The sequence below is a fragment of the Hippopotamus amphibius genome, chromosome 4 (genome assembly GCF_030028045.1).
Source record: "Hippopotamus amphibius kiboko isolate mHipAmp2 chromosome 4, mHipAmp2.hap2, whole genome shotgun sequence".
NCBI classification, from domain to species: Eukaryota; Metazoa; Chordata; class Mammalia; order Artiodactyla; family Hippopotamidae; genus Hippopotamus; species Hippopotamus amphibius.
The window spans coordinates 13,135,114-13,149,028 of NC_080189.1; the positions used below are offsets into that span (position 1 = coordinate 13,135,114).

The window sequence follows — 13,915 nt, forward strand, 5'->3', positions numbered from 1 at the left end:
TTGTATGCTAACTCACATATACGGAATCTAAAAATGGTACTGATGAACTCAGTGACAAGAACAAGGAAGCAGATACAGAGAATGGACTGGAGAACTCGAGGTATGGGAGGGGGCGGGGGGTGAAGGGGAAACTGAGACGAAGCGAGAGAGTAGCACAGACATATATATACTACCAACTGTAAAATAGTCAGTGGGAAGTTGTTGTATAACAAAGGGAGTCCAACTCGAGGATGGAAGATGTCTTAGAGGACTGGGGCAGGGAGGGTGGGGGGGACTCGAGGGGGGGCATCAAGGAAGGGAGGGAATATGGGGATATGTGTATAAAAACAGTTGATTGAACCTGGTGTACCCCCCCAAAAAAATAAAAAATAAAATAAAAATAAAATGAGGTAAAGAAATATATAAGCCAATTTCACTTAAAAAAACAAAGGTGTAAAATTTTAATAAAATGTTAGCAATCTGAATTTATTAGTTTATTAAAAGAATTGATGCATAATAGCCAACTAAGGGTTATATCAAGCGAATGCTATAGTGGTTCAAAATTAAGAAATTTTTTATGTAATTCACAACACTGATCAAAAAAAAATCATATGATCATCTCAAGCAATTTTTAAAATATAATAATGCTCAATTTAAAAAGCAAGTTATAAAATAAGATATATAGTACGATTAAATTTATGTCAAAACAAAGCAAAAAATATATAAATATATGTGGAAAATATATAAATATATACAAACATATGCAAAAGCATAGAAAGATCAAGAGAAGGTTACATACCAAGCTATTGACCTGATTCTGGGTAGGTGATTTGGAGGTAGAGAGAAAGCATTACGAATAAGGACTTAACTATTTTATTCCGTACATAACAATAATGTCTGAATCTTTCTTATTAAAGAATTATATCCAAGTATAGATTTTGTGATTTAAAAACAAAAGAAGATGTCACAATACTACTCATTTGGAAAAGGTAGAGTACTGACAAGTATTTTAGATGCTAACATCTAATGTAATTGCTCTGAAGAACTACAATATGAATATAACAAATCCATGTTTCATGCCTATCATAAACAAAGCAATTACATTACAACCCTACAATCTTCATAAATGTACTAAATTTATGAATTCTCCATATATATATATCAGTTTTATATTTATATATACAGAGAGAGAGATATACTGTATATATGGAGAGAGAGATATATGTAACTGATATTCCTGCCTCTTCCTCTTTAGATAACAAAAAATGGTGGAGGGGATCAGTGGAGAAAGAGTTTGGGGGTTCTGGATAACTTCTGGATAGCTGATTTTCCTAAATCTGAGTCAGACGTTTAAGTATCCCTGCTAACCTCTGGAACTGAGATCTGTAAAGTTCAAAAGGTCAGTTAGATTGCCATAAATGGTTCCAAAGTCTATCGACCTCTATAAAAAACAGTAAGACAAGAAATCCAATACAGTCAGGGAAACACAACACTTTCACGTGCAATCTGCCCTAACATTCTTGTTTCAGTTTTAAGCCATTACATACAATCCCAGACACCAAAATCAAACCTTTGAGATATACAAAACTCTTTCTTTTCCGTTTCCATAGTCACACAATAACACAGACCCTCATAAACTCACACCTGGATCAGGGCAGCTGACTTATAACAAGTCTCTTTCTCTACTCTTTCTTTAATACCAAACTTTTCTAAAGAGTATTCTCCAGCTGTCTTCCAAATAGATTTTTATGTCATTTTCCACTCAGAAATTACTAATAGGACTTGAGAATTGAAAATTGACTTGGAAATTATCTAATCCAGCTTCCATTTGATGCGAGGATTTTTTCAGTAGAGTCTCTAATGGATGCTTTAATTCTGTGAATGATGTGTAACCAACTTCAAAAATCAGAAATTCCTCTTTTACAGTTAATATTTTACTGAAAAGTTATTTCTGATGTTTATTTAAAATCAGTCTCCAGAAGTTTCCATTCTCTAAAACCTACTATAGTTGCATATTGCTTTTCAGATAAAGTATCCCAAAGTATACTGAAAAATTAGAAGGAAAAATTATCCTTTAGTGTTACAAGGGAAAAAAATAAAATGCACATTGGAGAAGATCTTAAATGGTCATTATTTGCAGGTAATGTTGTATAAGGAAAACCCAAGAATCTATAGACAAATTAGGAGAATTAATAAGTAAATTTAATATGATTTCTGTTACAAGATCAATAAATATTCAAAAAATCAATTTTAAACCTATATGCCAACAGCTAATGAAAACTTAAAATTTAAAAATAATATTTAAATAAAATCAAACATCAAGTACTCAGAAAAATTTTGGAAAAAATTTTCAAGTCCTCTATACCAAAAATTTCAAAAATAAAAATCTTTAGAGGGAGACATCATATTCATGGATTAGAATATTTACTCTTAAAAAGATAGCAATTCTCCCAAAATTAATCTGACTTTTATGCAATCAGAATTAAATTTCTGGTAGGTTTTATGAGGAAGATGACAGGCTGATTCTAAAATGTATTCAGAAATCTAAAGGGTCAAAAATAGGCTAGGCAATCTTGAAGAAAAATAAGAATAATTTGGAGAACTTACACAACTACACATCAAGACTTACCATAAAGCAATAGTAATGAAGGCAGTGTGGTACTGGCAAAAAGAACAGACAAACTAACAACGGAACAAAACAGAGATTCCAGAAACAGATCCACACATATAAAGACACATGATTTACAGTAAAGGTGGCATTACAGTGCAGAGGGGGAAAGATGGTACTTTCACCAAGTGGTGATAGGTCTATTGAAATTCAAGGAAAAAAAATGTTCTGGACTCCTACCTGATATATAAACAAAACCCAGCTCTAGATTGATTAAACATCAAATTTGGAAGATAAAACAACAATGCTTTTAGAGAAAAAAATAGGAATATATTTTTCTAATGTTGGAGTAGATGAAAATTTTTAAATAGAATACAAAATGCACTAACTATATAAAATTGTTAAAGTGAGTTTCTTAAAATTAAGAACTATTTTTCATCAAAAGTCACCATTAGGAGAGTTAAAATTAAAACCACAGCATAAGGAGATTCTTATAATTTATATAGACAAAAGATTTGCATCCAGAAGATATATATACTGCAAAGCAATAAGAAAAATATGAACAGCCCAATAGAAAAAACTGCACAAAAAAAGAAATGGAGAGGACATTTCACAGATATGATTATCCATCTAGCCAATCACATATGGGAAGGTGTTTAACTAAATTAGTCATGAGGAACATCCAAATTAAAACCACAGAATGTTTATGTTGAAAAAGGAGAAAACACCAAGAGTAGGTTAGGATGTAGAGCAAATTAACTCATATTTAATGCTAGAGGGAATGTAAATTGGCGCAAATACTTTGAAAAAACTTTTTTGCAATATCACCGAAGATAAACATGTACATATCCTACGAAATGAAAATTTCATTCTTTTTTTTTGGAAATTTCATTCTTATATATGATTATTTGCCTCAGATATAACTGTGTACTTAATAACGATAAAAAAGAGCTACAAAACCATTTTAGAAACAATAGAAAATTTAAGTTGGCCAATTATATAATTAGCATAATATAGTAGAATATAATATAAATTTATAAATATAAAATAAATATAAGATAATCATTAGTAATAAAAGAAGCACCAGTTAGAAAAATATAATGAATGGTATTTACAACAGAAACTGTGTATATGAAATATCTAGGAAGAAAACTTCATAATGCATATGTAATAAAATATATACAAAGAGAAACATAAGACAGGTGAGAAATATGCGTATATATAAAAAAAGGGTTGAAAGGGAGAGACCGTCTATGTTTTTAAGATGGGAAGATTTAAAATTATTATGTCATTATTACCTAAATTTAACTTAAAATTTAATGCAGTCCTAATTAATATCCCAATAGGATATTATGGGATATAGAATATACAATATGGAATTTAAAAATACAATCTAAATATGTATACCTTTCTGATAAAGTCATTAAGTCACAACTAAGCAGGGTTCAAATAGTTGATATTCTTCTGGAAGCTACTCAGCTAGAAAATCTATGTTTCTTAGCACATGTTCATTGGTATGGTGCCAATAACATGATTTCAGATGACTCTTTGTTATAAGAAGTCACTTGAGCTCTACAAGTGACTCAGCCATCCATATATGCTTGATGGCCTCTATTCTCAAAGAATGTATAGTTTAGCCCTCAAACACTTAGCCTTTCCATGGCTGTCCTTGGCATCACACTATATCACACTGAGAACTCTCCCTCTGCTCTGGACTTTAGACCCCACGGGCTAACACTTTTGTTAGTTCCGCCTCCTCCCCCTTTTACCCCAGGCTGCTTCCCTGACGTCCTTAGTGTTGCTGTTTATTTCATGAGACAAGAAAGAAGGAGCTCCAAACAAATTGGAGGCCCATAATCCACTCCATCATCATCGTCTCCCCACTTCACATACTCATTTCTTTTCAATAAAACCCAGCAGGCCTATAGCCTTTTTCTCTGACCTCTGTCACCTCCTGGCCAGGGGCGCAGTCTATCCTTTCTGATTCGGGGATTTCTGGGCACTCCGGAATAAATGAGGTATCTGCACAGAAATGAAAGGACAAAGTTGAAAGTTTGTAGTGTAATTACAATTCCAGGAAGGAAGCAGTTCCAGATTTTCAGCCAATTCTCCAGTCAGTGATCACTAGTAGCTGGTATCTACATTTGCATAGAATGCTTAACACTTCTCCAAGGGTTAAACACATGTACTTTTAGTTTAGTTTTTTCTTTTTTGAGATATAATTTACATACCATAAAATTCACCCATTTAAAGTGTACAATTCAATGGCTTTTAGTATTTTCCAAAGTTGTACAACCAATCACGACCATCTAATTCCAGAACATTTTCATCACCCCAAAAGAAACCACACACCCATTAGTGGTCACTTCCCAGTCCCCTCTTCTCCCAGTCCCTGGTAAACAGGACTCTATTCTGTCTCTATGGATTTGCCTACCCTGAGCATTTCATATAAACAGAATCTTAAAATATGTGGCCTTTCACATCTGGCTTCTTCCACCTGGCATAATGTTTCCAAGCTTCATCCATGTTGCAGCAGGTAACTGTACTTTATTCCTTTGCATGGCTGAATCGTATTCCATTATATGAATATAACACATCTCAAAATCTATTCATCAGTTAATTTACATCTGGGTTGCTTTCACTTACTATTATACAAAATTCTGCTACGAACATTCACGTACAAGTTTTTGTGTGAACATTTGTCTTAAATTCCCTTGATTATATACCTAGAAGAGGAATTGCTAAGTAATATAGTTAACTTTAACTTTTTGAGGAACTCTCAAATTCTTTTCCAACGTGGCTGCACTATTTTATATTCCAACCAGCAATGGACGAGGGTTCCAATTTCTTCACGTCCTTGACAATACTTGTTACTGTCTTTGTTTATTACAGACACCTCAGTGGGTGTGAAGGGTATTTCATTTTGACTTGCCTTTCCCAAATAACTGATGATGTTGACTATTTTTTTTATTGGTCATTTGTAGACCTTCCATGAAGAAATGTCTGTGAAATCCTTTGCTCATTTTAGAAATTCCATTATTTTTCTTCTAATTTTGAATTGCAAGCTTTCTTTATGTAGTCTGGATTCTAGACCATTATTAGCCATGTCATTTGCAAATATGTTCTCCCATTTAGTGGGTTGTCTTTTCATTTCCTTGCTAGTGTCCTTTGAAGCACAAAATGTTTTGATTTTGAAGTCCAATTTTCCTTTTTTTTTTTTCCTTTGGTTGCTATGCTTTTTTGGGTATCACATCTAAGAAACTGTTGCCAAATCCAAGGTCACAAATATTTATACTTATTTTTTTCTTAGAGTTTTATAGTTTTGGCTCTTACAGTTTGACCTTTGATCCATTTTGAGATATATTTTTCATATGATCTTACAAAGTCATAATTGTTCCTAGAAAGTGCCTTAATGTTTACTGTGAAGAGTGGTGAAAACAGACTGTGGAGGTAGGATTCTGCTACGGGTACCGTTTCTTTTCACTGCATGCTATATCTACATTTATAAAGTGAGCTTTATCAAGCAGAATAAACCTCAAATGCATTTTAAGAGTAGAATTTTGTATTGTATATATAAATAACATATGGATATACTCTAAATTATTATTTAGAGTATAATGTGTGCATGGAGGAGAAGACATTCTGTTTGATGTTTCTGTGAGAGAAGAGTTTCAAAAGTATCTATGAAGAAACCATAGTTATTTAATAAGAATACGGGCTGGAGGTTAATTGTAATTGACATATTTAGGCCAAGTTAATCAGTCCTTAACTTCCCTGTAACCCAATTTCCTTTTCATAATGTAAAAGGACTGGGCACCATTACTATTCTTTCTTCTTGAAGACTCTATCATTACATGACTCTAGATGGAGGGACAGGCTTCTAATGAGCCTCACTTTGCATCTTGTTAAAATTGCATCAAATGGGACTTGTGAGATCCTGAATATCACTAGCACTCAAGATTTAGTTGCAGAAAAAGAATACACCATTTGGAAATTTATTTAAATTAATTGTGGATGTATATTTTGAATAATGCAATGTCGTGGCATGCTGAAGAATGAAAAATAAAAGGATGTCTTTGGCATCCAGAGGGGACTTATGTTCCAATCCTTCCAATCTAGCAACCATAAGCATCTCCCTTACCTGAAGTTTTCTCCAACACAAGAAGCAGCAAGAGGATATCTATAACCAACACAATTACGATGAAGATGATCAGAAGGATTTCCAATATGCTAAGCCTCGTCGCCATCTAGATGGACACAGATAATAGGATTAAAGTAAGCTACAAAACCCCATCAATCCAGAAGAACAGATAGGCAATCCTGATTAGAACTTGAACTCCTTTGCAAGATGACTTGATTATCAGCATTACTCTTTATGTAATCCAGAGAGTATTTGTTTCCACTCATCACAGTCTCCAATTAATTTTAGTCAGTGCACCCAATACTGAAGGACTCTTGCCCTTTTCGTCTGCAGAAGAACTGAGTATTGTCTAAGGAAAAATATATCAGACATACAGAATTGAAGGGGGAAGGGAGGAACGGAATAGAGCACAGAAGAAAGAGAGATGAGGGGTTGAGATGGCTCACAAAGCCCTCCTAGATGCCACTTTGATCTTCCTGGGCAGAGAGGAAGGTCCACTCAGGGAGCAGGAAAGTAGCAAAACCTGAATCTAGGTCTTCTTATTCCACTTCCCATGTCATGAGGCTGACAGTTTAACTGTTTAGAGCTCGCTGATCCTTTTTGGAATCTGGTAACAAAAATGAACCTAATCCTGATCTTCAACATAATGCTTCCTTGTATGTTCACAGCACACAAATCCATATAAATTTTGTGGCTCATAGTATGTCTAAAGATCAGGCATAGATCCAAGTTTTAAAATATTTGGTATTTTGGAGGGTATGAACTGAACTGGGAATTGAAGAACTTCATGTCCTAGTTTTCATATTAACTGATGGGTCGTTCAACTATTTGGATGTGTGTTTCCTAATCTACACAATGAGGTCAGATTCTGGAGGTACTCTCACTTTCCACTCTAATTATAATTAATATATATAATTATATATATGTGCCTCACCATTCCATGACAGCCCTGTACTTCAGTGACTCCTCACTTCTCCATTCCCATCATCCCCATACATTGGCTATTCCCTGGAATTTATCATCCCCCAGAATTATTCCACTTCTGAACTTTGAAGCTCTACTTCCTATTTACTGGTCAGATATATAATGCATATACATATATACATATAGGTATATATATTACAGGTCAGAAGCTCGTGTCTTTTTAACCTCTTATTGTTTCCTTATTTTCTGATCACATTAAAGCTTCTCTTCTCTTTCATTTCCTTTTAATCTCTTACCCCCTCCTGGCTTTCACCCCAACTGACCTGGACCTCAGTATCTATTCTTGCTCTCAGCTTCCTTGCTCCCTCATCTGCTCTATGGCAATGAACCATCCGTCCAAACGTCGGCACTCTGGGTCTATGCACTCTGCCCAACATAAATGTCACTGAGTTTAGAATCTCCCACACATCTTGGGCCTACAGGCGGACAATCTCACTAGCTCCTCTCATTTTTCACAGCAGAAATTTCAAACACTGATCCTTCTTTTCAAGCCTCCACCGCTGTCACCACTCTTACTCACAGCCAATATCATCTCCAACATCACAGACAAGATAACTATTTTGGCAGAGACTATTTCATCTTCCTTCTTGTCAACCCAAGCTTTTCTATAAAAATTATCCATATTTAGGTAAATTCTAATCTTTTCCCCACTCTTCTCAATGGCAGAGTTTTCCCTCTTCTTGTCTAAGTATAATCCTAGTATCTATTCTCTAAATCAAAGAACCTTCGAATTTCTCAAAAATCTATTCTACCAATTATCCTTCTTCTCTCCTGCATTATCAACCTCTCCCTTTAAATTTGCTTTTTTGCCTCATAAATACATCCGGAGTCACCCAAAACTCTGTTGATGACTTTGTATTCTTCTCTAGACCATTGTAAGTTTTTCTTGGTAACTTTCCAAAAAGATAATCCCACACTATCTGCATTACCTTCCTCATATATTACTGGCATGGATCCTGTTTCTTGCATCCCACTGCTCCTGCCAAGATCACTAGTGGTTTAGCTGCTGAATACAACAGGCACTGTCTTAATCATCTACCCCTATTAACCACTCCCTCCTCTTTAACATTCTCCAGCTTTGGATCATTTGATATCATTCGATCTTCATTTTCCACCTACTTTTCTGGTTCCTCTTTAATTTTCTTTGTAGTCTCCTATTTCATGAAACGTTGACATGCCCTGTGTTTCATCATAGGTCCACGGCTCACTCTCCTTTAAACATCTCCACCACTCATATGACTTCATACAATATCTGAGGACAATCCAACCTGTATTTCTAGCTCATAGGTTTGGATTCATATATTCAACTGCTTATTACATGTCTCCCTTGGATTTCCCACAGACTCAACCAAATTCAACCTGTTTAATCATGAAATCATCTCTCCCCACAGCCCAGTCCCAGCTTTGACGAATTCTGCCAGAATGGCTCCTTCTCAAATAATTAATACCTTGAGGAACAGAATCACTATTTCTTCAAAAACCTAGATCTCTTTTTTGACTCCTCTCCTTCTGTTAGTTCTCACAGCCAGCTACAAGTTCAGTCAGATATTTTACCAGTATCTTTCAAATTTGTTCTTTCCTCTCCAATCCTACTGGAAACGCTTTAGTCACGCCATCATTTCTAGCCTGAACTGTCATTAGCTTCCCCACTGGCTCTCCACTTCCACTCTTCCTGCTCCTGAAATCCACTGAACACATCGCAGCTGGACTGATCTTCCTACAGCACGAACAAGATTGTTTCATTCTCTTGTATTCAAGCCTATGGTGGTTCCCCAGACAAAATATAAACTCTTAACTGTGTAACCACAGGTCTTCATGATGCTTCCTGTGCCCAGTCACTCAGCCTCTTCTACCTCTGTGTTTCAAACCAATATTTATGCAGTGACAATCTATAAATTGAATTTTTTATAGGACAAGGAAATGTCTGTCTCTCTCTCTTTTTAACTTTGCCTCTCCTTTAAGTTTCCATTCCCCGCACATCTGCTCTTCTCAACCCCAGCCCCATGCCATGACCATTTCTACAAGCACTTTCGTATGTGAATAGCTTCACTCCCCAACTGAGGCTGCCTTTAGGTTAATATTTAATAAGCCAAGAAAAGAAGCACCTTAATTGTGAAATGGGGGTGAGGAGCAAAGATCTACAGACAATTTTCCAATGTGGAGTTTAGGATTGGGGTTTGGCTTTGAAGTTGGAGTTTATTAGCTATTCTTTCCTAGCTGCCTAAAACTGTCAGGTGTCTCTGCTGTCCTAAATTATTCAAAGGTTTACTCTCATCCCCATGAGATACATACATCTCATGTGATTATGTTTCCATAAAATCCCTGTATCGAGGTTAATCAGGCAGACGTCATGATTCCCATTTTACAAATGAATGTTAGGGAATTTTGTCTAACCACAGATAGTCATGGAATTAACCGTGGTTAATTAGCAAAAATTGAGAGTCCCTGCTTCTTAAACTAGTACTCGAATATTCTCAGTCTCTCCACTATATCTCCTAGACTGAAGAGCTTAAAGAGCTAGAGGCTAACCCTCCGATGCTGGAATTTCAAGCAGTGAAAGGAATCTGAGAGACCCACCCAGTATGCTCGCAATACCTGACTAGTATCTCATCCATTCAGTCAATGACTCACTATCACAGTAAACACACTGTCCATCAATTAGCCTCTTTCTCCAAAAACTATTTCTTTCCATGGGGAGATTTCTCTTTCCAGCGTCTACAAGAAAACACCTCTTCCGTAGCTCCTTAATCCTCTTGGGGAATGTTCAGCACCTGTCACTCTGAAGGTTCAGGACACTGGGGACAACCCCAAGCATTTTCCTGCCATTGCAACTATTGTCATCCAGGCAGAGGGTGGGAGCGGGGATTACTGAAGGTAGAAATTCTTCCCTGCTTAGAAACCCTCCCTGCCCAAAGCTGCTTTTCTGTGTGAAACAAAATTTTAGAATAATGAAAATCCTGGTTATTATTCAAAAACCTTAAGGACTGGATAACCATCTCCCTCTCTGCCCAAAGAGACAAGTTCACCTTTCTCCCAATCCATTCCACATTCAGCTAGCTACCAGAAGGAGCCCATCTATTTATTCTCTTCTTGGTTTCTCTCCATGGGAGAGAAACATCTCACATGAGACCCTCCCCCAACACACACACACACACACACACACACACACACACACACACACACACACGTCTCTCCTCTCCAGTCAGCCCGTGACTCCACATACTATCTCATTCCCACTCCTCATTGTGGAAAGGGAAGAAAAACCCGGTCCAGGTCCAGAAAAACAGTATGGGTTGTCCAGATCACTAAGTGGAGAAGGAGACAGGAGACATTTACAAGAAGAAAAGGATACCACTTGTTCAAAAAGCCGTGCACATGGGGAAAGCACTCACCTCATAGCCGTATCTTTTTATGTGCTTTGTCTGTCCTTCAGTGGTTCTGCAGGAGCACTGAGCAAAGGTGACTGGACCGATGTAGTCAGCTTCTGCCAAGATTGATTTATTGCCCTATGAAATAAGTGGTAATGGAGGAGAGGAGTGCAGTTTCTAAAAGACCATAAAAGGGCCCTTATTTTCCTTGTGACCTGAGGAAAGCTTCATTTGCTAATAAAAGGGGAAGGCGGGGTTTTGTCTAATAGTTGTGCCTTTCTGTGTTCCTGTTCATATCCGATTACTTTGCTTGTCTCAGTGTATTATACTTGTTCGTCTGCCCATGGAGCCTAAAGAGCTCAAGAGCCAGGGTCTTAACCATCTTCTTCACCTCTGTATCTCCTGTGCTTAGCACTCTACCCCATGTCTCTCGATATTTTTAAATATATAGCTCTTTGTTGAATAAGTAAGTGAAAAAAATGAATAATGTTTGGTTCATCACATTGTTTCTTTCTCCATATTTATTTCCCCAAGTCCTCTTGGTATAACTCAGTTTTTCATTAATTCAAATAAGCCTCCCCACCAATTATCCTACTAAGAGAAGCACCATTAAAATGGAAATTCTCTTATCTTAGAATGGAAAGACACCTCTACTGGATATTTGTCATGCTCTCAGACGGCTCAGCATCTTTAAAAAACTTGTCTAGTACCTAAGGAACTTCCCACCTTGAGAATTCTACCTTGCCAAGGAAGAGGCTAGGCATTCTCTTTCACAGTCTTCCTTTCAGCCAAGATAGAGGCAAGGAGCCTGGGCGTGGCCAATGAGATATGCCTGTGATCCGAAAGAAAGTGGAGAGAAGGAGGAAGCGCCGTGTGGAATCCAGGGTGGTGGAGGGGCATCATTTCAGAAGCAGCAGGAACAGGGGACCTAGTAGCATCCTATGCTCAGTATTGGGGTGCACATTGGCAGACATGTGCTAAGGGAAGTGGCAATAGAGTATCCCACTGGGTAATCGTGTTTGGTCTCTGACCATTATAAACCTGATCCTCTAGCCCTCTTGGAGCTTCAATGAGTCACTAATATCTTTAAAAAAAAATTGTTTCTTCTTAACCTAGATAAAGTAGGGTTTTTTTTAATCAAAATATAATTTGCATACCACGACATTCATCCTTTTAAAGTCTACAGTTCAGTGTTTTTTGTTTTTTTTTTTAATTTTATTTATTTATTGGCTGCGTTGGGTCCTTGTTGCTGCACACGGGCTTTCTCTAGTTGCTGCGAGTGGGGGCTACTCTTCATTGTGGTGCGTAGACTCCTCATGGTAGTGGCTTCTCTTGTTGCAGAGCACAGGCCCTAGGCACATGGGCTTCATAGTTGCGGCACGTGGGCTCAGTAGTTGTGGCTCACGGGCTCTAGAGCACAGGGTCAATAGTTGTGGCGCACGGGCCTAGTTGCTCCATGGCACATGGAATCTTCCCAGGGCAGGGCTCGAACCTGTGTACCCTGCATTGGCAGGCGGATTCTTCACCACTGTGCCACCTAGGAAGTCCAGTTCAGTGGTTTTTAGTATATTCACAAAGTTGTGCAATCATCACCACTATCTAATTCCAGAACATTTGCATCATCCTCAAAAGAAGCCATATACGTCCCTCTCCCATGTTCGCAAAACCACTAATCGACTTTCTGTTTCAATGGATTTGTCTATTCTGAATATTTCATATAAGTGGAATCATACAGTACGTGGCCACTTGTGTCTGGCTCCTTTCACTTAGCATAATGTCTTCAAACGTTATTCATGTTGCTGTAGGTGTCGGGTACCTGCAGGTATTAGTCTGTTATTCCTTTTTATGGCTGGGTGATGTCCATTGTATTGATATATGATATTTTGTTTATCCACTCATCAGTTAATGTACATTTGGGTTGGTTACTCTTTTTAGCTATCATGAGCGATGCTGCTATGGACACACATGTACAAGTTTTTGTGTGGACATATATTTTCAATTCTCTTGGGGATATACTTAGAAGTGGAATTTCTGGGTCATGTGGTTACTCTAGATTTAACTTTTTGAGGAACTGCAGAACTGTTTTCCAAAGCAGTGGCAACATTTTACCTTCCCACCAGCAATATATGAGGGTATATAGTATATATAGGCTAGTGCACATTCTATACATAGCAATATATGAGGGTATGCCATCTTTTGATGGCATCTAAGTAATCGTACCCATAGTAGTCCATGTTTGCTTCAAATGCTCAGTGCATAACCTGTACACACACACACACACACACACACACACACACGCATGCACAGAAACTTGGTTTCTGCCTCTCTAAACTCCGGGAATGACATACACATTTGATCTTCTGCTTCAGTACAAGAGAGTCTTTGTTAGAGAGAAAATGCACCTGGATCTCATTTTAAATTGGGACGATATCTTGGCAGATGATCAAGAAAGGAGATTCATTATTTTATAAGATCTTTCTATTCTTTGCGCAACAGTTTACTCTTAACTCCCCACATCCCGTGTCCACTTGTGACATCGTTCACATTAAATGCTAACTGACAATCCCAGCTATAATCTGTTTCCTAAAGTGCAGAAAACAGCTAACATCACCACCCCTTCTTGCTAACTAGCAACTGGAAGATATTAGGTCACGTGTTTGTGTTGACCAATGAAAAAGTAACAGAGACAATCTGAACGGAAGAGACAAGCTTGTGAGCCAGTATCTTCCCAATGTTATTGGTAAGAAGGCATGGGGAAGTTAGCTGTTAGCAGAACTCATAAAGTGAGCAAAGAAAACAGATGATTGGAATCATCAGATCTGAAACCTATAGTAC

General features: G+C 37.2%; 1 protein-coding gene across 1 annotated transcript in view; it reads right to left on the bottom strand.

Moving 5' to 3' along the window:
• Window positions 1–6,834, bottom strand: part of LOC130851835 (probable maltase-glucoamylase 2) — a 92,023-nt gene extending 85,189 nt beyond the window's left edge. The window contains exons 1-2 of the mRNA XM_057732546.1: window positions 6,729–6,834; window positions 4,530–4,609 (exon numbers count right to left, since the gene is read on the bottom strand). Coding sequence (XP_057588529.1) covers window positions 4,530–4,609; window positions 6,729–6,834 — 186 coding nt within the window. The remainder of the gene's footprint in view (window positions 1–4,529; window positions 4,610–6,728) is intronic.
• Window positions 6,835–13,915: the final 7,081 nt, after the last annotated feature.